At 46.8% G+C, this 26,585-nt stretch overlaps 1 protein-coding gene across 1 annotated transcript in view; it reads right to left on the bottom strand.

The window, feature by feature from the left end:
• LOC306940219 (extracellular calcium-sensing receptor-like) overlaps positions 1-21,781 on the bottom strand; it is a gene marked incomplete at its 3' end in the record, with an annotated part of 32,189 nt that extends 10,408 nt beyond the window's left edge. The window contains exons 1-7 of the mRNA XM_079525242.1: positions 21,491-21,781; positions 19,969-20,055; positions 19,094-19,369; positions 17,852-18,070; positions 10,768-10,863; positions 10,245-10,367; positions 9,963-10,076 (exon numbers count right to left, since the gene is read on the bottom strand). Of these exons, the coding sequence (XP_079381368.1) occupies positions 9,963-10,076; positions 10,245-10,367; positions 10,768-10,863; positions 17,852-18,070; positions 19,094-19,369; positions 19,969-20,055; positions 21,491-21,775 (1,200 nt within the window). The 5' untranslated portion in view covers positions 21,776-21,781. The remainder of the gene's footprint in view (positions 1-9,962; positions 10,077-10,244; positions 10,368-10,767; positions 10,864-17,851; positions 18,071-19,093; positions 19,370-19,968; positions 20,056-21,490) is intronic.
• Positions 21,782-26,585: the final 4,804 nt, after the last annotated feature.

The following is a 26,585-nucleotide window of genomic DNA, read 5'->3' as shown; positions in this document are numbered from 1 at the left end:
TTCTGCTCTGGTTTTGGTCAATATTAAGTAGTTCCGTTCATTTTGTGGGGGGGCACAAAAGTAAATGAATCCACAAAACGAACGTAATTTGTATTGTTGACCTATTTCTAAAATATTAGCGCGACTTTCGTTCAACTTTGACCCCTCTATCACATGGAACTATTTTTTGGGCGTAGTGATATGGACACAAAAAACATAGTTCTGTGTGATAGAGGGGTAAAAAAAGAACGCAAGTTGCACTAATATTTTAGAAATAGGTCAACAATACAAATTACGTTAGTTTTGTGGATTAATTTACTTTTACTGCGTGGCCCCCAGTGCCCCCCACAAAATGACCGGAACTACTTGATATTTCACCAAAACCAGAGCAGAACTCCCACCACGGGACTCGGCCAATCAATTAATACAGTTGCAACCACTATATTAATGGCAAGTATTTCATACAACTTAAGTTTAAAAAATCTGAACTATCCCTTTAAAGAACAACTTTAGTTGTTTTCAACCAAGGCTCATGTTTTAGGTTGTTATTAGACAAAGTAAAAGATCAGTGTGTTTTTTTCATTTGCTGCTTTCTTTTGTTTTAGCGATTTTAGCTATTTTTGACAGGGGGGCGGGGGCATTCGAAAATGGGGCTAAATACGTCCTTTTTTACTAAATGTGCTGGCGATTTCTTTATTATTATTTACTATAGTCCTACTAGACCCCAGGAAATTACATCTGGCCACAGCAGATCACAGGATCTACTGAATGTGAAAGGGAGGTTATTGAGCCTATATTACACACAGTATGGGAGCCCGCTAGCACCTCCCCTTTCACATTCAGTAGATCCTCTGATCTTTTGTGGCCAGATGTAATTTCCTGGGGTCTAGTAGGACTATAGTAAATAATAATAAAGAAATCACCGTAAAAGTAAAAAATAACGTATTTAGCCCCATGTTCGAATGCCCTGTCAAAAATAGCTAAAATCGCTAAAACGAAAGAAAGCAGCAAATGAAAAAAAAAATAACACTGATCTTTTACTTTGTCTAATGGTTGAAAAAAAAAACTAAAGTTGTCCATTAATTCCACGTGGTACAGATCGTAAAAATACTGCATTCTGCCAACTGCATTCCCACCCAAAACATGCTCTGTCCCAGGCAGACAGAGAGGGCTTTGAAACTGGTTTAGCCAGTTTACATGATGCTTTCATCTCATGCCCAATGCCTATAATTCAGAATTCCCTATAATCAGAAACATTATAGGTTTGTGTGGTTAGGATTCCAGTACAGTCTGACAAATGGCGCGCGCACGCACGCACACGGCACGGCACGGCACGGCACGGCACGGCACACGGCACGGCACACACACACACACACACACACACACACACACACACACACACACACACACACACACACACACACACACACACACACACACACACACACAGTAGTGTATATTTTTGAGTGCTGTCCAACCAATGGTGCTTTGGAATGAAGAACTATTTGTCCAATCTTATGGTAACACATAGGATGCCTCTTACCTGGCCGAGGTACTTTGAGAATGAAGAACTATTTGTCCAATCGTATGGTAACACATAGGATGCCTCTTACCTGGCCGAGGTACTTTGAGAATGAAGAACTATGTGTCCAATCTTATGGTAACACATAGGATGCCTCTTACCTGGCCGAGGTGGTACTTTGAGAATGAAGAACTATTTGTCCAATCTTATGGTAACACATAGGATGCCTCTTACCTGGCCGAGGTGGTACTTTGAGAATGGAGGAGAGCAATGTTTTGGTTAATATGCATGTACTGTAGGTCTGAAATCAACACATTTAAGGGAGGGTAATGATTATTTTAATGATGTAACATGTTTGCATCTCTGACTGGATTACTGCTTTGAGTTTAATCTGGCTGACTGAGACAGCTGAATCTAATCTACTGGATTACTGCTTTTAGTTTAATCTGGCTGACTGAGACAGCTGAATCTAATCTACTGGATTACTGCTTTTAGTTTAATCTGGCTGACTGAGACAGCTGAATCTAATCTACTGGATTACTGCTTTGAGTTTAATCTGGCTGACTGAGACATCTGAATGTAATCTACTGGATTACTGCTTTTAGTTTAATCTGGCAGACAGTGGCGTGCACAGACATTTAGAGGGGCAGGTGCTCAAGTTAAAAAAGGGCACCTTGTGCAGCGCGTGGAACCGGCCGGTTGCCTTAATCCATTTTGGGCGGGAACCCCTTTTGGTGTTAGCATTATGTTATGCTTTAGCTATTGAAAAATAGCAGATCTACAAGCTCATAGCGCGCCACCGAGTGGCGCGCTATGAGCTTGTAGGTCTGCTATTTTTGAAAAGTTTTTTTTTCTTTTTTCAAAAGGGCACATTGCCAAAAGGGCAGGGGGTGCTCTAGCACCCCCTAGTGTCTATCTGTGCACGCCACTGCTGGCAGACAGCTGAATCTATTGACAAGGGTAGAGATGCCCTGATCGATCGGCCACCAATCGGTGATCGACAGATTTTCACTCCAAATGACTCGATCGGTGATCTGCAATTTACCCAATCTGGAGAAAACGATATTTGATACGTTTTAAGTGGTATAAAAGTCAATCTAATACAGTAGGCCTATGTAGTACCGTCTGAAACGGTTAGTCCCAATACTTGATTCTGATTGGCTGGTTTCTGATTAGACCACGTAGTAAATCTCAGGATAATCCACACCTTAAATCAGTTTAGATCAATCCCAGGTGTGTTACAGTGATCCCGCAACTCTGTAGCTGAACTATAGGGAAGGGAAGCGCTTGATTGCTTTACAAACCCTGGCCGTGCAGGTGTCTAAGCACCGCCCACGCTCATATGACTGTAAATGGGTGTCTCCAGGCGGCCTTGTAAAGACAGCAAGCGCCTCCTATTAATTCCCTCGCTCTGAGAACAGCTGTTCGTTAAGTTGCTATGCTACCGTTTTTGAGGTGATGTTCACAGACATAATCAGCTAAATCTGGATTAAAAGATTATGAATTTCAATCAAATATGACAGGTAGGCTACCATGAGACTGACCTAACACGTAAGTTGTTTTTCCTCTAAGTGTTTGTTTGGCAGCGGTGGCCGAACGGATTGCGGAGCGGTCTTGATACCGGAAGGTCGCCAGTTCGAATCAGCGGTCTGACACGTTAAAATTACCACCGCTGAAGTGCCCTTGAGCAAGGCATTGAACCACTACCATGAAATGTTCTATGAGCAGGGCCTGGCTGGAAACAAGTTCTTGAGTTTAGCCCAGATACCCTGGGTAAATATAGTAACTTTGCTTTGCTTTTTGGCTAAATTTGTCAAGCACAAAGCCTGGCTGGACTCCCTGAGTAAACAAGGAAGCGGCTCTCTGGTGGACACAAAGTGTAACTACTTGTGTGAATTAGGAATAGTTCTATGATATTAATATTGCTATGTTTTGAACCCTTTTAGAAAAGCAATAAGCCACGAGAGGTCCCAGCTTACCGTGTATTTTATAATGGCTGAGAAGGTTTTATAAAATACACGGTAACCTGAGACCTCTTGTAGCTTATTGCTTTAATATCGTTTGCATCTTTGTGACAGGCCTAACCATTCCCCCCTTCCTCCCCCCCCCACACAGGAACAGGCCTAACCATTCTCCCCTTCCTCCCCCCCCACACAGGAACAGGCCTAACCATTCTCCCCTTCCTCCCCCCCCACACAGGAACAGGCCTAACCATTCCCCCCTTCCTCCCCCCACACACAGGAACAGGCCTAACCAGTCTCCCCTTCCTCCCCCCACACACAGGAACAGGCCTAATTCCCCCCTTCCTCCCCCCACACACAGGAACAGGCCTAACCATTCCCCCCTTCCTCCCCCCACACACAGGAACAGGCCTAACCATTCTCCCCTTCCTCCCCCCACACACAGGAACAGGCCTAACCAGTCTCCCCTTCCTCCCCCCACACACAGGAACAGGCCTAATTCCCCCCTTCCTCCCCCCACACACAGGAACAGGCCTAACCAGTCTCCCCTTCCTCCCCCCACACACAGGAACAGGCCTAACCATTCTCCCCTTCCTCCCCCCACACACAGGAACAGGCCTAACCAGTCTCCCCTTCCTCCCCCCACACACAGGAACAGGCCTAACCATTCTCCCCTTCCTCCCCCCACACACAGGAACAGGCCTAACCATTCTCCCCTTCCTCCCCCCCACACTCAGGAACAGGCCTAACCATTCCCCCCTTCCTCCCCCCACACTCAGGAACAGGCCTAACCATTCTCCCCTTCCTCCCCCCACACACAGGAACAGGCCTAACCATTCCCCCCTTCCTCCCCCCACACACAGGAACAGGCCTAACCATTCTCCCCTTCCTCCCCCCCCACACTCAGGAACAGGCCTAACCATTCCCCCCTTCCTCCCCCCACACTCAGGAACAGGCCTAACCATTCTCCCCTTCCTCCCCCCCACACTCAGGAACAGGCCTAACCATTCTCCCCTTCCTCCCCCCACACACAGGAACAGGCCTAACCATTCTCCCCTTCCTCCCCCCACACACAGGAACAGGCCTAACCATTCTCCCCTTCCTCCCCCCCACACACAGGAACAGGCCTAACCATTCTCCCCTTCCTCCCCCCACACACAGGAACAGGCCTAACCATTCTCCCCTTCCTCCCCCCCCCCACACACAGGAACAGGCCTAACCATTCTCCCCTTCCTCCCCCCACACACAGGAACAGGCCTAACCATTCTCCCCTTCCTCCTCCCACACACAGGAACAGGCCTAACCATTCTCCCCTTCCTCCCCCCACACACAGGAACAGGCCTAACCATTCTCCCCTTCCTCCTCCCACACACAGGAACAGGCCTAACCATTCTCCCCTTCCTCCTCCCACACACAGGAACAGGCCTAACCATTCTCCCCTTCCTCCTCCCACACACAGGAACAGGCCTAACCATTCTCCCCTTCCTCCTCCCACACACAGGAACAGGCCTAACCATTCTCCCCTTCCTCCCCCCACACTCAGGAACAGGCCTAACCATTCTCCCCTTCCTCCTCCCACACACAGGAACAGGCCTAACCATTCTCCCCTTCCTCCTCCCACACACAGGAACAGGCCTAACCATTCTCCCCTTCCTCCCCCCACACACAGGAACAGGCCTAACCATTCTCCCCTTCCTCCCCCCACACACAGGAACAGGCCTAACCATTCTCCCCTTCCTCCTCCCCCCCACACACAGGAACAGGCCTAACCATTCTCCCCTTCCTCCCCCCACACACAGGAACAGGCCTAACCATTCTCCCCTTCCTCCTCCCCCCCACACACAGGAACAGGCCTAACCATTCTCCCCTTCCTCCTCCCCCCACACACAGGAACAGGCCTAACCATTCTCCCCTTCCTCCCCCCACACACAGGAACAGGCCTAACCATTCTCCCCTTCCTCCCCCCACACACAGGAACAGGCCTAACCATTCTCCCCTTCCTCCCCCCACACACAGGAACAGGCCTAACCATTCTCCCCTTCCTCCCCCCCACACACAGGAACAGGCCTAACCATTCTCCCCTTCCTCCCCCCACACACAGGAACAGGCCTAACCATTCTCCCCTTCCTCCCCACACACACAGGAACAGGCCTAACCATTCTCCCCTTCCTCCCCACACACACAGGAACAGGCCTAACCATTCTCCCCTTCCTCCTCCCCCCACACACAGGAACAGGCCTAACCATTCTCCCCTTCCTCCCCACACACACAGGAACAGGCCTAACCATTCTCCCCTTCCTCCCCCCCCCACACACAGGAACAGGCCTAACCATTCTCCCCTTCCTCCCCCCACACACAGGAACAGGCCTAACCATTCTCCCCTTCCTCCCCCCCCACACACAGGAACAGGCCTAACCATTCCCCCCTTCCTCCCCCCCCACACAGGAACAGGCCTAACCATTCCCCCCTTCCTCCCCCCACACACAGGAACAGGCCTAACCATTCTCCCCTTCCTCCCCCCACACACAGGAACAGGCCTAATTCTCCCCTTCCTCCCCCCACACACAGGAACAGGCCTAACCATTCTCCCCTTCCTCCCCCCACACACAGGAACAGGCCTAACCAGTCTCCCCTTCCTCCCCCCACACACAGGAACAGGCCTAACCATTCTCCCCTTCCTCCCCACACACACAGGAACAGGCCTAACCATTCCCCCCTTCCTCCCCCCACACACAGGAACAGGCCTAACCATTCTCCCCTTCCTCCCCCCACACACAGGAACAGGCCTAACCATTCTCCCCTTCCTCCCCACACACACAGGAACAGGCCTAATTCTCCCCTTCCTCCCCCCACACACAGGAACAGGCCTAACCAGTCTCCCCTTCCTCCCCCCACACACAGGAACAGGCCTAACCATTCTCCCCTTCCTCCCCCCACACACAGGAACAGGCCTAACCATTCTCCCCTTCCTCCCCCCACACACAGGAACAGGCCTAACCATTCTCCCCTTCCTCCCCCCACACACAGGAACAGGCCTAACCATTCTCCCCTTCCTCTCCCCACACAGGAACAGGCCTAACCATTCCCCCCTTCCTCCCCCACACACACAGGAACAGGCCTAACCATTCTCCCCTTCCTCCCCCCACACACAGGAACAGGCCTAACCATTCTCCCCTTCCTCCCCACACACACAGGAACAGGCCTAACCATTCTCCCCTTCCTCCCCACACACACAGGAACAGGCCTAACCATTCTCCCCTTCCTCCCCCCCACACACAGGAACAGGCCTAACCATTCTCCCCTTCCTCCCCCCACACACAGGAACAGGCCTAACCATTCTCCCCTTCCTCCCCCCACACACAGGAACAGGCCTAACCATTCTCCCCTTCCTCCCCCCACACACAGGAACAGGCCTAACCATTCTCCCCTTCCTCCCCCCACACACAGGAACAGGCCTAACCATTCTCCCCTTCCTCCCCCCACACACAGGAACAGGCCTAACCATTCCCCCCTTCCTCCCCCCCACACACAGGAACAGGCCTAACCATTCCCCCCTTCCTCCCCCCCACACACAGGAACAGGCCTAACCATTCTCCCCTTCCTCCCCCCCCACACACAGGAACAGGCCTAACCATTCTCCCCTTCCTCCCCCCACACACAGGAACAGGCCTAACCATTCTCCCCTTCCTCCCCCCACACACAGGAACAGGCCTAACCATTCTCCCCTTCCTCCCCCCCACACACAGGAACAGGCCTAACCATTCTCCCCTTCCTCCCCCCCACACACAGGAACAGGCCTAACCATTCTCCCCTTCCTCCCCCCACACACACAGGAACAGGCCTAACCATTCTCCCCTTCCTCCCCCCACACACAGGAACAGGCCTAACCATTCTCCCCTTCCTCCCCCACACACAGGAACAGGCCTAACCATTCTCCCCTTCCTCCCCCCACACAGGAACAGGCCTAACCATTCTCCCCTTCCTCCCCCCCACACACAGGAACAGGCCTAACCATTCTCCCCTTCCTCCCCCCCACACACAGGAACAGGCCTAACCATTCTCCCCTTCCTCCCCCCACACAGGAACAGGCCTAACCATTCTCCCCTTCCTCCCCCCACACACAGGAACAGGCCTAACCATTCTCCCCTTCCTCCCCCCACACACAGGAACAGGCCTAACCATTCTCCCCTTCCTCCCCCCCACACACAGGAACAGGCCTAACCATTCTCCCCTTCCTCCCCCCACACACAGGAACAGGCCTAACCATTCTCCCCTTCCTCCCCCCACACACAGGAACAGGCCTAACCATTCCCCCCTTCCTCCCCCCACACACAGGAACAGGCCTAACCATTCCCCCCTTCCTCCCCCCACACACAGGAACAGGCCTAACCATTCTCCCCTTCCTCCCCCCACACACAGGAACAGGCCTAACCATTCTCCCCTTCCTCCCCCCACACACAGGAACAGGCCTAACCATTCTCCCCTTCCTCCCCCCACACACAGGAACAGGCCTAACCATTCCCCCCTTCCTCCCCCCACACACAGGAACAGGCCTAACCATTCTCCCCTTCCTCCCCCCACACAGGAACAGGCCTAACCATTCTCCCCTTCCTCCCCCCCACACACAGGAACAGGCCTAACCATTCTCCCCTTCCTCCCCCCACACACAGGAACAGGCCTAACCATTCCCCCCTTCCTCCCCCCACACACAGGAACAGGCCTAACCATTCTCCCCTTCCTCCCCCCACACACACAGGAACAGGCCTAACCATTCTCCCCTTCCTCCCCCCACACACAGGAACAGGCCTAACCATTCTCCCCTTCCTCCCCCCCACACACAGGAACAGGCCTAACCATTCCCCCCTTCCTCCCCCCCACACACAGGAACAGGCCTAACCATTCTCCCCTTCCTCCCCCCACACACAGGAACAGGCCTAACCATTCTCCCCTTCCTCCTCCCCCCCACACACAGGAACAGGCCTAACCATTCTCCCCTTCCTCCCCCCCACACACAGGAACAGGCCTAACCATTCTCCCCTTCCTCCCCCCACACACAGGAACAGGCCTAACCATTCCCCCCTTCCTCCCCCCACACACAGGAACAGGCCTAACCATTCTCCCCTTCCTCCCCCCCACACACAGGAACAGGCCTAACCATTCTCCCCTTCCTCCCCCCACACACAGGAACAGGCCTAACCATTCCCCCCTTCCTCCCCCCACACACAGGAACAGGCCTAACCATTCTCCCCTTCCTCCCCCCACACACAGGAACAGGCCTAACCATTCTCCCCTTCCTCCCCCCACACACAGGAACAGGCCTAACCATTCTCCCCTTCCTCCCCCCCACACACAGGAACAGGCCTAACCATTCTCCCCTTCCTCCCCCCACACACAGGAACAGGCCTAACCATTCTCCCCTTCCTCCCCCCACACACAGGAACAGGCCTAACCATTCTCCCCTTCCTCCCCCCCACACACAGGAACAGGCCTAACCATTCTCCCCTTCCTCCTCCCCCCACACACAGGAACAGGCCTAACCATTCTCCCCTTCCTCCCCCCCACACACAGGAACAGGCCTAACCAGTCTCCCCTTCCTCCCCCCACACACAGGAACAGGCCTAACCATTCTCCCCTTCCTCCCCCCACACACAGGAACAGGCCTAACCATTCTCCCCTTCCTCCCCCCACACACAGGAACAGGCCTAACCATTCCCCCCTTCCTCCTCCCCCCACACACAGGAACAGGCCTAACCATTCCCCCCTTCCTCCCCCCACACACAGGAACAGGCCTAACCAGTCTCCCCTTCCTCCCCCCCACACACAGGAAAAGTTTTGACGTGGGTTTTGACATATAATAATTTTGGAAATATTACATTTTATTACATTATGCACAAGATCGGCATCCGGCGATCGTGAGAGAAACAATCAGTGATCAGGATTGGTCCCAAAAAACCTGATCGGAGCACCTCTAGTTACCAGCAATAAAACATAAATTATGCACTTGGTATTATTGGTATAAAATGCAGACAGAGAAACATAATTTTGTCATTGAATGTGTGTTTCTATGTCTTGGTGGCACCTCGACCCATGATGGACTTCTTGGTGTTTTTCTCGGGTTTCAAAAGGATTATATAACACTTTGGTCCAAACAGTGCCACCAGAATGCCAAAACTAGACGCTAAAATAGCAAATATCTCCACTACATCTGCATATTTGCCTGGAGAGCTGATATATGCAGGGATGAAGGCTATCCACACGGCACAGAAGATCAACATGCTGAACGTGATTAACTTTGCTTCATTGAAGTTGTCTGGAAGATTCCGTGCCATGAATGCTAGGAGGAAACTGAGGAGTGCCAGTAAACCAATGTAACCTAACAACACTCCAAAACCAACTGTTGATCCCACTTCACACTCATAGACTATCTTATCATTGTGGTATTGTGTGTTTTTATGAGGAGTTGGTGAGGCAGACACAAGCCAGGCTATGCAGATTATTGCCTGGATGGAAGTAAGAACCAGGACTGTTCCTCTCTGCTGCATAGGACCAAACCACTTGATGATGTCTGCACCCCCAGGCTTTGAGGCCTTGAACACAGCCAACACCACCATAGTCTTTACCAGGATGCACGAGATACACAACACAAAGCTGATCCCGAATGCTGCATGTCTCAGCTGACAAGTCCAGAGTCTGGGACGGCCAATGAACAGAAGTGAACACAAGAAACAGAGTTTGAGTGAAAGCAAAAGTTGAAAACTGAGTTCTGAGTTGTTCGCGCGCACCATAGGTGTGTTCCGATGATGGATGAAGATTCCCAGGACAATGGCACAGATAAGTGTGCCTAGCAATGAGATGGTTGTCAAGGAGATACCCAGGCCCTCATGGTAGGAGAGGAACTCCATGATCTTAGGGACACAGTGATCACGCTGGAGACTGGACCAGAAGTCCTCTGGACAACTGGTGCACTCTGTAGAGTCTAACATTACAGACACGTACCAGTATCATTGGATGGAAATATTATTATTGTTATTTATGTTTTAAAGTCATTGTAACCGCACATTGTATACATGATTTAAACCTACCAGTCTCATTGCTGATCTCTCCCTCAGAACAAGCAATGCAGTCAAAACAGCAGACAGGTTCTCCTTTCCTTCTGGCCATGCGGGTTCCAGGGGAACAGCTCTCACTGCACACCGACCGTGGAGGCTACAGGGCACCGTAGCAATGATCAATGTTCAGTGTAAACTAAATTGCATTTCCAGCATGAGCTTGACATTATAGTTACGTAAGGATGCTAAAAGTGACCTTTTTGGATTCAAAGTTCCAGAAGATCCGGTCTTCATCGAGGATGAGCTCTTCACCAGCGGAGGCAGTTTTCTTGACCACGCCCACACTGTGAACCTGTACGCTTCCGCCAGGGAGCCACGCCCAGTTCATGACATCATAGGTTGGTAAAGAATCCCCATTTTCATCAAAATACACACGATCACCAAATGTTGTGGTGAAGTTGATCTTTTCCAAGTAATAAACAAGCTATGACGATACATAAAAATGTATACAATATATACACAACAGTTACATTGACAGGAATTGTATTCAATATTTAGTATTTAGTGTTCAACTCTATTATGTCGAAGCCTCTGTCTATATGGACTATTCAACTTTGGCTCAGGGGGAATCATTCATTTTCTGGACTTTTTTCAGCATATTAAAATATTGGCCTTCACGTACTAAGGCTTCCGTGGAACTACTGCTTCAAACATTACTACAGTTAGTGTCAAGCGGTATAAGTGTAAGAGAAAAGAGAAAATGTCTAAGTTAGATTCAAACTAGAGATTTCCCGATACTGTATCGGTAATCGGATCTGCCCTTATTTGGTCATATATATATATATATATATGACTATATATATATATATATGACTCCTGTGGAGTTTGCTTTGGAGTTGCCCAAACTGCTTGTGCACATTTGAGTGAGGAGTCTGCTATAAACACAACACAAGATATATATATATAGCTATAAACACTATTCCCGGTTAGTGGACTTCAAAATAAGATATTTTTTATTTTTGTATTATTATTCTCTGGTATCGGTATCCGGTATCGGCTAACACAGAAATTGTGGTAATTACATCCCTAATTATGTAATTATGTAATTACATCCCTAATTCAAACTATACATATAGTTATAGGTAAACTGTGAAGTCATATCCCACCTGCCATGGCTGTATGGTCTGCAGAGTGGCACAGCTGTGCCCAGGGAAAGGCCCTCTTCCTGGGACACACTGCAGCATGTCATGGAGGGCGTGGGCCAGAGCGTACACAGCCTTGTACACATTGTACTCTAGCCTGAGGTCAGACACATCGAAAAGGGTAGTTCCTGATGTCGCCAGGTCCTCTTGTCCACTACACACCCTTCCACCTGCATGCACCCACTCTGGCGGAAGGGGCGCAAATTTACACCGAAATGTGTGCTCCCAAAACTGCCTCACCTGAAGAAACACAATGAAGACACACACCCACCTCTCTCTCTTTCTCTCTCTTTATGTATACACTTAAACTTGTAGAATACTTCTTGCGGAAGAATTACATTGAGTGTCATATACAAGTTTACTCCCTACCAAGAGTGTGTAGCCCTTGTAGTGTCATCCAAGTTTACTCCCTACCAAGAGTGTGTAGCCCTTGTAGTGTCATCCAAGTTTACTCCCTACCAAGAGTGTGTAGCCCTTGTAGTGTCATCCAAGTTTACTCCCTACCAAGAGTGTGTAGCCCTTGTATTGTCATCCAAGAAGAAAAGAATACTTGAATGGGAACTGTCACATATGTTCATGTCTACTATGGGAACACTTTAGCCTAAATTACCGTAATATCAATTAAATTACAAACCATAATATTGTTAAGCAAAATGCAAGCACATGATTCCCTATATGAAGTCGACTTTACATAATATAACTCGTGTGAAAACTGTAGGAGTAGCTACAAGTAGCACCTGCCCAAATAAATGTGCTGACCTCATCACATTTGTGATGACGGCTATGGGCGTTTTTAGCCCAAGGAGTGTTTTTTGTGCAAAAGAAACTAATGCTTGGAGTGGATTCAGAATGACGAAAAATCCCTAGTTTGACACGTCACATGCTATACTTATATACTTAAAGAATGATGAAATGTAGATTATTTTTGCCTTATAGGCCTACAGGTTGTTAATGGTATGGTCACATATTATGCTAACCAAGCTTCATTTCTGGGTGTAGAACTAAGACCATTACCGTGGGACTCACTATGCTATGCAAGAACTAAGAACAGTACCGTGGGACTCACTATGCTATGCAAGAACTAAGAACAGTACCGTGGGACTCACTATGCTATGTTCAAGAACTAAGAACAGTACCGTGGGACTCACTATGCTATGCAAGAACTAAGAACAGTACCGTGGGACTCACTATGCTATGCAAGAACTAAGAACAGTACCGTGGGACTCACTATGCTATGCAAGAACTAAGAACAGTACCGTGGGACTCACTATGCTATGTTCAAGAACTAAGAACAGTACCGTGGGACTCACTATGCTATGCAAGAACTAAGAACAGTACCGTGGGACTCACTATGCTATGCAAGAACTAAGAACAGTACCGTGGGACTCACTATGCTATGCAAGAACTAAGAACAGTACCGTGGGACTCACTATGCTATGTTCAAGAACTAAGAACAGTACCGTGGGACTCACTATGCTATGCAAGAACTAAGAACAGTACCGTGGGACTCACTATGCTATGTTCAAGAACTAAGACCAGTACCGTGGGACTCACTATGCTATGTTCAAGAACTAAGAACAGTACCGTGGGACTCACTATGCTATGTTCAAGAACTAAGAACAGTACCGTGGGACTCACTATGCTATGCAAGAACTAAGACCAGTACCGTGGGACTCACTATGCTATGCAAGAACTAAGAACAGTACCGTGGGACTCACTATGCTATGTTCAAGAACTAAGAACAGTACCGTGGGACTCACTATGCTATGTTCAAGAACTAAGACCAGTACCGTGGGACTCACTATGCTATGCAAGAACTAAGACCAGTACCGTGGGACTCACTATGCTATGCAAGAACTAAGAACAGTACCGTGGGACTCACTATGCTATGTTCAAGAACTAAGAACAGTACCGTGGGACTCACTATGCTATGTTCAAGAACTAAGACCAGTACCGTGGGACTCACTATGCTATGTTCAAGAACTAAGACCAGTACCGTGGGACTCACTATGCTATGTTCAAGAACTAAGACCAGTACCGTGGGACTCACTATGCTATGCAAGAACTAAGAACAGTACCGTGGGACTCACTATGCTATGCAAGAACTAAGAACAGTACCGTGGGACTCACTATGCTATGTTCAAGAACTAAGAACAGTACCGTGGGACTCACTATGCTATGTTCAAGAACTAAGAACAGTACCGTGGGACTCACTATGCTATGTTCAAGAACTAAGAACAGTACCGTGGGACTCACTATGCTATGTGCAAGAACTAAGAACAGTACCGTGGGACTCACTATGCTATGTGCAAGAACTAAGAACAGTACCGTGGGACTCACTATGCTATGTGCAAGAACTAAGAACAGTACCGTGGGACTCACTATGCTATGTGCAAGAACTAAGAACAGTACCGTGGGACTCACTATGCTATGTGCAAGAACTAAGAACAGTACCGTGGGACTCACTATGCTATGTGCAAGAACTAAGAACAGTACCGTGGGACTCACTATGCTATGTTCAAGAACTAAGAACAGTACCGTGGGACTCACTATGCTATGCAAGAACTAAGAACAGTACCGTGAGACTCACTATGCTATGTTCAAGAACTAAGAACAGTACCGTGGGACTCACTATGCTATGTTCAAGAACTAAGAACAGTACCGTGGGACTCACTATGCTATGTTCAAGAACTAAGAACAGTACCGTGGGACTCACTATGCTATGTTCAAGAACTAAGAACAGTACCGTGGGACTCACTATGCTATGTTCAAGAACTAAGACCAGTACCGTGGGACTCACTATGCTATGTTCAAGAACTAAGACCAGTACCGTGGGACTCACTATGCTATGTTCAAGAACTAAGAACAGTACCGTGGGACTCACTATGCTATGCAAGAACTAAGACCAGTACCGTGGGACTCACTATGCTATGCAAGAACTAAGAACAGTACCGTGGGACTCACTATGCTATGCAAGAACTAAGAACAGTACCGTGGGACTCACTATGCTATGTTCAAGAACTAAGAACAGTACCGTGGGACTCACTATGCTATGTTCAAGAACTAAGAACAGTACCGTGGGACTCACTATGCTATGTTCAAGAACTAAGAACAGTACCGTGGGACTCACTATGCTATGTTCAAGAACTAAGAACAGTACCGTGGGACTCACTATGCTATGCAAGAACTAAGAACAGTACCGTGGGACTCACTATGCTATGTTCAAGAACTAAGACCAGTACCGTGGGACTCACTATGCTATGTGCAAGAACTAAGAACAGTACCGTGGGACTCACTATGCTATGTTCAAGAACTAAGAACAGTACCGTGGGACTCACTATGCTATGCAAGAACTAAGAACAGTACCGTGAGACTCACTATGCTATGTTCAAGAACTAAGAACAGTACCGTGGGACTCACTATGCTATGTTCAAGAACTAAGAACAGTACCGTGAGACTCACTATGCTATGTTCAAGAACTAAGACCAGTACCGTGGGACTCACTATGCTATGTTCAAGAACTAAGAACAGTACCGTGAGACTCACTATGCTATGTTCAAGAACTAAGACCAGTACCGTGGGACTCACTATGCTATGTTCAAGAACTAAGAACAGTACCGTGGGACTCACTATGCTATGCAAGAACTAAGACCAGTACCGTGGGACTCACTATGCTATGTTCAAGAACTAAGAACAGTACCGTGGGACTAACTATGCTATGTTCAAGAACTAAGAACAGTACCGTGGGACTCACTATGCTATGTTCAAGAACTAAGAACAGTATCGTGGGACTCACTATGCTATGTTCAAGAACTAAGACCAGTACCGTGGGACTCACTATGCTATGCAAGAACTAAGAACAGTACCGTGGGACTCACTATGCTATGTTCAAGAACTAAGAACAGTACCGTGGGACTCACTATGCTATGTTCAAGAACTAAGAACAGTACCGTGGGACTCACTATGCTATGTTCAATAACTAAAAACAGTACCGTGGGACTCACTATGCTATGCAAGAACTAAGAACAGTACCGTGGGACTCACTATGCTATGCAAGAACTAAGAACAGTACCGTGGGACTCACTATGCTATGTTCAAGAACTAAGAACAGTACCGTGGGACTCACTATGCTATGTTCAAGAACTAAGAACAGTACCGTGGGACTCACTATGCTATGTTCAAGAACTAAGACCAGTACCGTGGGACTCACTATGCTATGCAAGAACTAAGAACAGTACCGTGGGACTCACTATGCTATGCAAGAACTAAGAACAGTACCGTGGGACTCACTATGCTATGTTCAAGAACTAAGAACAGTACCGTGGGACTCACTATGCTATGCAAGAACTAAGAACAGTACCGTGGGACTCACTATGCTATGCAAGAACTAAGAACAGTACCGTGGGACTCACTATGCTATGTTCAAGAACTAAGAACAGTACCGTGGGACTCACTATGCTATGTTCAAGAACTAAGAACAGTACCGTGGGACTCACTATGCTATGCAAGAACTAAGAACAGTACCGTGGGACTCACTATGCTATGTTCAAGAACTAAGAACAGTACCGTGGGACTCACTATGCTATGCAAGAACTAAGAACAGTACCGTGGGACTCACTATGCTATGCAAGAACTAAGAACAGTACCGTGGGACTCACTATGCTATGTTCAAGAACTAAAAACAGTACCGTGGGACTCACTATGCTATGCAAGAACTAAGAACAGTACCGTGGGACTCACTATGCTATGCAAGAACTAAGAACAGTACCGTGGGACTCACTATGCTATGTGCAAGAACTAAGAACAGTACCGTGGGACTCACTATGCTATGTGCAAGAACTAAGAACAGTACCGTGGGACTCACTATGCTATGTTCAAGAACTAAGAACAGTACCGTGGGACTCACTATGCTATGTTCAAGAACTAAGAACAGTACCGTGGGACTCACTATGCTATGCAAGAACTAAGAACAGTACCGTGGGACTCACTATGCTATGTTCAAGAACTAAGAACAGTACCGTGGGACTCACTATGCTATGTTCAAGAACTAAGAACAGTACCGTGGGACTCACTATGCTATGCAAGAACTAAGAACAGTACCGTGGGACTCACTATGCTATGTTCAAGAACTAAGAACAGTACCGTGGGACTCACTATGCTATGCAAGAACTAAGAACAGTACCGTGGGACTCACTATGCTATGCAAGAACTAAGAACAGTACCGTGGGACTCACTATGCTATGTTCAAGAACTAAGAACAGTACCGTGGGACTCACTATGTTATGCAAGAACTAAGAACAGTACCGTGGGACTCACTATGCTATGCAAGAACTAAGAACAGTACCGTGGGACTCACTATGTTATGTTCAAGAACTAAGAACAGTACCGTGGGACTCACTATGCTATGCAAGAACTAAGAACAGTACCGTGGGACTCACTATGCTATGCAAGAACTAAGAACAGTACCGTGGGACTCACTATGCTATGTTCAAGAACTAAGAACAGTACCGTGGGACTCACTATGCTATGTGCAAGAACTAAGAACAGTACCGTGGGACTCACTATGCTATGTTCAAGAACTAAGAACAGTACCGTGGGACTCACTATGCTATGTTCAAGAACTAAGAACAGTACCGTGGGACTCACTATGCTATGTTTAAGAACTAAGAACAGTACCGTGGGACTCACTATGCTATGTTCAAGAACTAAGAACAGTACCGTGGGACTCACTATGCTATGTTCAAGAACTAAGAACAGTACCGTGGGACTCACTATGCTATGTTTAAGAACTAAGAACAGTACCGTGGGACTCACTATGCTATGTTCAAGAACTAAGAACAGTACCGTGGGACTCACTATGCTATGTTCAAGAACTAAGAACAGTACCGTGGGACTCACTATGCTATGTTCAAGAACTAAGAACAGTACCGTGGGACTAACTATGCTATGTTCAAGAACTAAGAACAGTACCGTGGGACTCACTATGCTATGTTCAAGAACTAAGAACAGTACCGTGGGACTCACTATGCTATGTTCAAGAACTAAGAACAGTACCGTGGGACTCACTATGCTATGTTCAAGAACTAAGACCAGTACCGTGGGACTCACTATGCTATGTTCAAGAACTAAGAACAGTACCGTGGGACTCACTATGCTATGTTCATGGCTGTTGCCAGGGTCATTGTCAGGGTGTATTTCTAACAAGAAGTCCTTGAGACCTGGTATCTCTCCACGACGGACCGCGATGCCCAGCGTTCCCCCCAGGTAGGGCCTGAGGCCAGGCGTCTGGAGGTTGGGGTCTGTGCTCCAGCACACATCGGCTATCCACTGCAGACCGCTCACGTCCTGCTTCACCACCTGTTGAGTGTGTTGTTGGGAAAATAATGTATTAGTAATATATTAAAAAGGCAAATGGCACAGCTATATAATCCAGTGTTCTATAAACTTCCCAGAAACATAAGTTATATCAAAGACATATTATACATTATAAATGGTAAATGGGGCATTTATATAGCGCCGTTATCCAAGGCGCTTTACATAAATTGTGCATTACATTCACCCACACATTTATACACCGATGGCGGCGGAAACCATGCAAGGCACCATCCAGCACATCAGGAGCAATTAGGGGCTCAGAGGCTCAGTCTCTTGCTCAAGGACACTTCAACACTATCTGGGGGAGCCCGGGTTCGAACTGGCAACCTTGCGGTTGCCATCCGGCCACTCTACCCCTGAGCAACCGCCACCGCCGCCATTATAACAATATAATCTAAAACAAAACTGCCGGGTCTGTTGCACCAATGTTCGACAGACCCGGGCGGTCACTGCCGGGTTTGGTACCACGATACGTTGGACTTCACGCTCGTGCACACGCTTCATCTGAAGACAGCCTTATGAATCCCTAAATTCCCACGTATCAATCAAACCCCCCGAACCGAACCTCCTGCAACAGGTTGAACATATGTGACCAGATTTGACTGAGAGACTGCCATCGCTCAAATTCCAGCTTTTCACCAGAGAGAAAAACTTATTATTATTTTTTTCTGAGTTAATAGCACAGGCAGATTCTTCACATACTAGAGCATGTCTGAAATAAGTGTCAAAGCTGAATTCGACGAATGTACATACATAAATGCTTAAACATGTAGCTTAGAGTCCACAGAAGTGAACCTTTCAAGCCTGTTTTCTCAACTCGCTGTTTTCTGCAAGACATTACTCTATAAGCCATATCTCCAAAACTGCCAAAACCAATATGTCAATTTGAAGCTATGACATGAAAAAGCGAAAATTCAAAAGAATCTAATGGCAGTCCCTCAGTCAAATTTGGTCACATATGGACCCTTACGTATCAAACACGTATCAAACCCCCCCGAACCGAACCTCCTGCAACAGGTTGAACATGTGGATCCCGTATGCAAACACCATGACCACGCGGGCCGTGGAGGTCTTCATCACAGTGACGATCCTCTGGAGTTCCGCGGGGTCGCTGTCCCAGGGCAGGACCTCCAGGTAGGCCAGACAGCCAGAACTGGAGCGGGCGTCGCGCAGCTCGGACTGGAAGATGCGGGCGGCGTTGCGGCCGTAGGCGTCGTCGCCTATCAGCAGTCCAGCCCAGGTCCACTGGAACCGCCGCAGGATCTGGAGCACAGCTCGCACCTGGTGGGCAGATTTTATATATGGCCTCCTTCCTGAATTATTTGTTTGTTTGTTGGTTTTTAATGGCCCACCAGTATAGTCAGTGTTTTGAAATTGACCTGCACGAATAGGCTATTTCTCAATATAATATATATATATATATATATTCCTATATAAACGGCTTGTTCCTCGTGTTGTTTCATTCTCTAGAGGTGAAAGAAGCATATTTATTGTAATACAGAGACCTTTTGACATCTGGTTGCATTTGACTACACTGCCATTTGAAAAAAAAGAAGAAGAAAAGAAAGAATATATACTGTAGCCTATAATACAAATGATTAAACTGTAAACATAATAGCCATGCAGTGCATGTGAGAAAAAAGCCTGGGAAAAAAACCAGTGACTTACATTTGGCTACACTGACAACAACAAAATATTGATACTGCTATTGCTTTGATATTTGTACACTGTATGACTTATTAGGACTTCAATATTTTCAATCATTTTAAAAGCGTTTGGACACCCCTGCACTCGAGGGACTCTTTTGTCATGTGTGTGTCAGTGGGAAAATGTACTGCTTGATATTATGCCATCATAATATTTTGTCTGGAGAAATTCACCTGGAAGGCCCCACTTGGAATTGTCCTAAAGAAGGACGGGTACTTATTCCTGTCACTCAGACAGGAACACATGGCATAGTAACTCACCTGCGAAAACAAAACATCTGTTATGTAATTAACCCATTTCGATCTGACGTCGGAAAAAAAAAAAAGTCTTCTAAATCTTGACAATTTTCTGAAATACCTCATGTTTCTATATCAGTGGTGCTCAAGCATTTTCATGTCAAGTACCCTCAAAATTATATATAATTGGCCACCGACCCCCATCTGAAAATATGTTGTTCCAGGGACCCCCCCCCCCCCCCCAGAAGCAAAGATTTGAGTTAAAAAATTTCGCTCTGAAAGAATATATATTCAAAGATTTGCGCCACATTTTTACGATTTTTCAAAAATAGCAGACGTTGCCGTGCTATGAACTTGTAGGTCTGCTATTTTTGAAAAATCGTGAAAATGTGGCGCAAATCTTTGAATATACTGTATATTCTTTCAGAGCGAACATTTTTAACTCAAAGCTTGTAGATCTGCTATTTTTCAATAGCTAAAGTATAACATAATGCTTGAAACACCAAAAGGGGTTCCCGCCCAAAATGGGTTTTAAAACACACAGCAAATGCTACTGTACGCCTCACTGCCCAAATACATTATTCCGTGCTCTGCTCAAAATCACTCAATACTACTCGTGTAGATTTCGCTCGCTGCTACAAATACAATGCAATTTCTACCACACATCTTCTTAAACTAAAAATATAACATAGGGAGCTATACATTAACATACTGTATAGAAAAACTAATGTCAAATGTTTAAAGCATATGTTCAAAGCATGTACACTTATTTCACACTTCAAACATGTAAAAGAATATAGTATTTTGGGGCCAGTGAGGCCCATGGTTTTTATTTTAATTTTAAAATGATTGACTTATTTTAATTATTTAGTCAACACTGAGTTTCCCACATTGTTGACTCCGGTTCATATTTCCTACTTTCAGCCTTATGGGCAGAGATTCAAACCTCCAACACAAATGCACTATGTTGGAGAAAACCTGCCGCACCCGTAAACATAAAAAACAACAACATCTGCCCTCTCTGCTCACATGCACTGCCTATACGAGTGGGCTAATCATTTCAAACAGGAACAAATATACATTGTTATAACCAAGCACGTCAAAAAGTGGTGATGGTACCATGGGATTCAAGTACAGTAGCAAGCTGAAATGATTTAGATTTTTTTGTTGTAATTGATGATATTGAATTATGTTGTTGTTCTTCATGTCATGTCTATGAATTGATTGCATATAGGGCATAAATGGAAACAAGACCGCAAGGACTTTCTTTTTGGTGCCATCCCTTTTGAACTGAGTGCTTGACTGAACTCTGTTGCTGTTTATACATGTATGTTCAATACACTATTCAATCAATCAATCACTCAATCAATCACTCAATCAATCAATCAATCAATCAATCAATCAATCAATCAATCAATCAATCAATCAATCAATCAATCAATCAATCAATCAAACTTACCAGGGGCACTCTGTACAAACCTAAAACACTAGAGGTGGCGATAGAATGTGTCGAGGAATCGGCGCCCACGATACCGAGCACCGGAGGCGACCCGGCGCAGCTGCTCTCGTCCAATCGAATCCGCTCCTCTCTGCCGCTGACCAACGACAACGCCGCGCGGAATGCGACTCCGAGCGAGTAGCAGGTGTCGTGGAGACTGTATCCCAGGGTGACGTCGGGCAGCAGGCTGGGGCTGCCGTTGATCTCTGCGATGGCGAAAGCCATGGTCTGGCCGTACCTGAACATTTCCACGTCAAATCTAACACAACACAACACAACACAACATGTCACTTTTACACCATGAATATGTTTATTGTTGTAGAAATCAGATAATCAGTAAAATCCCCCCCCCCCCACCCCCGTTTCCTCTTAATGTATATGTTTTTCCCCCTTTTTACGTCCACCTTTTTTGTTTATATAGAAGTGTATATTTGTACATACAGTATCGAAATGTTCTGATGCATTGAAAAAGGTGGACCATGTTGTAAACAAGTGTAATGCTTTATCAGTGTGCCGTCCACAGTCTTTGTACTGAGTTGTGCTTTCATTTGAAATGCACCCATTCTGCATACTGTTAATTAATACATACTTCAATCAATCAATCAATCAATCAATCAATCAATCAATCAATCAGATAATCCTCTGGAACTATCAAAACAAGTTCCCTGTTCGCATGCTTGTTGTTGTATTATTGTGCGATACTTGAAATGAGGAGTAAACATTGAATAACACCCCTATAAAAGTATCTGTATGATAACTCGCGTCCCATACATAATAATACCCCCTATAAAAGTATCTGTAGGATAACTCGCGTCCCCATACACATACTCACCCATAGCACGTGGGGTCCTGTGGCTTGGCGGTGAAAGACAGCTCGGGGAAGACAGAGAAGGAGTGTATAGTGAACAGGCCGCCCAGAACCAAGTCCCCAGCCTTGTACACTCTGTTGAGATCAAACTGTGCCTGCAACTCACAAGAATTAGGTGAGGAAGACAAAGAAGAGACTGAAGAGAACAACATCATCGAGGTCAGGTACAGGAGGTGTGTGTCTAGAGAAACCCTCATGACTCTATGCGTCCTCTGACTCCTCTCCTCTGTCTAAACCCTTTGTCCAGTTGCTACCTTTTATACCCAGCGCTGTGCCATCCCCTGTGCCACCTTAATGCCACTATGTAATCTTGCATGGGCAGAGGCAGAAATAGGGGCAGGGCTAAACATATAGAAATTCCTGTCATACCAAATTTGATGATGTCCTGTGATGCAACAATATGTTGCGTGTGTGTGTGTGTGTGTGTGTGTGTGTGTGTGTGTGTGTGTGTGTGTGTGTGTGTGTGTGTGTGTGTGTGTGTGTGTGTGTGTGTGTGTACTGTACCTCTGCTTCCTCCTTTCCAGAGCCATCTAATAGAAGAGTTAGGATATTGAGGGGGCAGAAACCGAGCGCTCGAGCGCTGTTCATGCAGCCTGAACTGAGACAAGCTGGTTTTCAACGAGGGCGGCGCAAATAAGAGCCATTTAGGCATGTGTGTGCAACATGACTGTTTTTAAGTATTGTACAGTAACAACTAAAGTCTCTTTAATGTTTATGTTGTACTATTACTACAAAACAATCTAAAATAAAGGGATTTAAGATCATTAAAGCTGGGCTGTTGCCCTGAGTCCAATGCATTACTGCCAACTTCCGGCCCAGTTGGTTGTCCCCATTCTCAATAGAAGTCTATGAAAGAGAGCCGCCATTGGACTGAAGCCCCATGAAGTGAACGCAGTTTGCAGAATTACAGTATACATTTCAAGCACAAACTCAATACAAAGACTGTTAACTGTGAGTGGACGACCCAATTAAGCATTACACTTGTTTACAAGAGGGTCCACCTTGTTCAATTCATCAAAACATTTAGAGACGTACAAATAGACACTTCTATATAGTCAAAGAACAGAACAGGAATTCATCATAAAGGAGGTAAAAAGGGAAAAGAAACATATACAGTGAGGGGAATAAGGGGTGGGGGGGATTCAGATTTTACGGGGGCCAGTTTCGAATTGCAGCCGTCCGTAGGTGCCCTTTGAGAGCGGTTTTGAAGGAGTCAAGGGATTCGCATGTCTCAATGACTGTTGGTAGGGCGTTCCACATTTTGGTGGCATAGGAGCGAAAATAATTTAGTCCCTTGTTTGTGCCGAATCTGGGTTGTACATGGTTCGTTGCACTCCCTCTGGTGTTGTGGGTGTGGACTTTGTTAACATTAAGGAAGTATCTAGACAGGTACATGGGTATCTTGGTGCTCAGGTTCTTGAGCTCTGCAGTGTTGCTATAGCGATACAATAATATGTGCAGTAGGACAATCAATAGCTGCAGTATCCACTCGCATCACACTGCCATCTAGTGTAAAAACACAAAAAAACGTGATTTCTTTTTAAAAAAAACCTCAAAACCTGTGATTGGCAGAGAATAGAATTTTGCAAAAAAGGGGTGGCCATTTTCATTGATAAGCTTAGACTTTGTACAGGGGCCTGCAGTTCCAATTTGCAGCCACCTGTAGGTGCACTTTTATTTTAGAGGGTTCTGAAAGAGGGTTTAAGGAGTCACACTTTGTCATGACTGTTGGTAGGGCGCTCCACATTCATGGTGGCATGGAAGTAGAACAAATTTGACCCAATTTTTGTTCATGTCAAGGACCCCCAAAATTATACTCATTAGCCTGCGGACCCCCCCATTTGAAAACATAATGCCAAGGACCCCCCATGAGAGAAGATTTGTGCGGCTCTAGCAGTGATTTTCAACCATTTTCATTTCAAGGACCCCCAGTTTGACCTGAATTAGGCTACGGTCCCCTATTTAATGGCATTAATGTCTCTGGGACCCCCAATGTAGCGTATTGTAAAATCAAAGTTAATTTAACTCTCAGAGTTATAGACCCGTGAAGGGTACATTTGTTTCCTATATCATTTAGCTGGGGACCCCCTGGAACTACCCCAAGCACCCCTAGGGGTCCCCGGACCTCACTTTGGGAACCACTGGTCTGACAGGTATACAGTACATGGGCATCCCTGTTTTCTTGGTATATATTCATGCCAGAAAGACGAGAAGCCGCTGCCCTCCGGTGGATGAATTGGCATAATGCACGATATGCTACCGACTACGCTGCAAGCGGCGAAAACACGATATGCTACCGACTACGCTGCATGCGGCGAAAACACGATATGCTACCGACTACGCTGCATACGGCGGAAACAGAACGATATGCTACCGACTACGCTGCATGCGGCGAAAACACGATATGCTACCGACTACGCTGCATGCGGCGGAAACAGAACGATATGCTACCGACTACGCTGCATGCGGCGAAAACAGAACGATATGCTACCGACTACGCTGCATGCGGCGGAAACAGAACGATATGCTACCGACTACGCTGCATGCGGCGGAAACAGAACGATATGCTACCGACTACGCTGCATGCGGCGGAAACAGAACGATATGCTACCGACTACGCTGCATGCGGCGGAAACAGAACGATATGCTACCGACGGCTCTGCATGCGGCGAAAACAGCGGTAAAAGAGAACAACAATTGAGAATCTAGCCGTGCTTCAAACCAGCATGATAGAACACCTAACCAAATAAATCACCTGCTCTGTTCTCCCAGGGTGCAGCAGACTGGGTTGCTAGGCTAGCTAGTTTCTGTTCTCCCAGGGCGCAGCAGACTGGGTTGCTAGGCTAGCTAGTTTCTGTTCTCCCAGGGCGCAGCAGACTGGGTTGCTAGGCTAGCTAGTTTCTGTTCTCCCAGGGCGCAGCAGACTGGGTTGCTAGGCTAGCTAGTTTCTGTTCTCCCAGGGCGCAGCAGACTGGGTTGCTAGGCTAGCTAGTTTCTGTTCTCCCAGGGCGCAGCAGACTGGGTTGCTAGGCTAGCTAGTTTCTGTTCTCCCAGGGCGCAACAGACTGGGTTGCTAGGCTAGCTAGTTTCTTGGGACATTTGTGGTCGTAGTGGCTACATCTGTCATTAAAATAAGCGATTTTCTTAGTTTTAAGGGTAACTGTTGTGTAATTGCAATATTACACTCACGGGTGTTCTTTATAAAGGCAAATTTAGCGCACATATTTTCACCTAAATTCAACATGAGCGAACACAGATACAGCAGCAGCTGCTTAAACCTTTCTTGGTTCTGTAGTCTCTACACTTTAGCTGACCGCCCCAAGGTTCTCCAATAAAGTCAAACAAGTCAATGATAACAACAATAGCAAATTTGTAGTTTTATTTCCATGCCAAAAACATGCACAAACATAACACATAATCCAAAATGTACTAGCAAGGTTATCAGCAAACAAAAATACCAACCAATATACACTTATTGTTATAAACATGTATTCTTGTTCCCGCTTCTATGTCTTGGTGGCACCTCGACCCATGAGGGATTTCTTGGTGTTTCTCTCAGGTTTCAAAAGCATTATATAACACTTTGGTCCAAACAGTGCCACCAGAATACCAAAACTAGACGCTAGAATAGCAAATATCTCCACTACATCTGCATATTTGCCTGGAGAGCTGATATATGCAGGGATGAAGGCTATCCACACGGCACAGAAGATCAACATGCTGAAGGTGATTAACTTTGCTTCATTGAAGTTGTCTGGAAGGTTCCGTGCCATGAATGCTAGGAGGAAGCTGAGGAGTGCCAATAAACCAATGTAACCTAACAACACTCCAAAACCAACTATTGATCCCACTTCACACTCATAGACTATCTTATCATTGTGGTATTGAGTGTTTTTATAAGGAGTTGGTGAGGCAGAAACAAGCCAGGCTATGCAAATTATTGCCTGGATGAAAGTAAGAACCAGGACTGTTCCTCTCTGCTGCATGGCACCAAACCACTTCATGATGTCTGCACCCCCAGGCTTGGAGGCCTTGAACACAGCCAACACCACCATAGTCTTTACCAAGATACAAGAGACACACAGCACAAAGCTGATTCCGAATGCTGCATGTCTCAGCTGACAAGTCCAGAGCCTTGGACGGCCAATGAACAGAAGTGAACACAAAAAACATAGTTTGAGTGACATC

Source organism: Electrona antarctica, assembly GCF_951216825.1.
Source record: "Electrona antarctica genome assembly, chromosome: 16".
Taxonomy (NCBI): Eukaryota; Metazoa; Chordata; class Actinopteri; order Myctophiformes; family Myctophidae; genus Electrona; species Electrona antarctica.
This window is presented reverse-complemented; position numbering and strand designations above follow the sequence as displayed.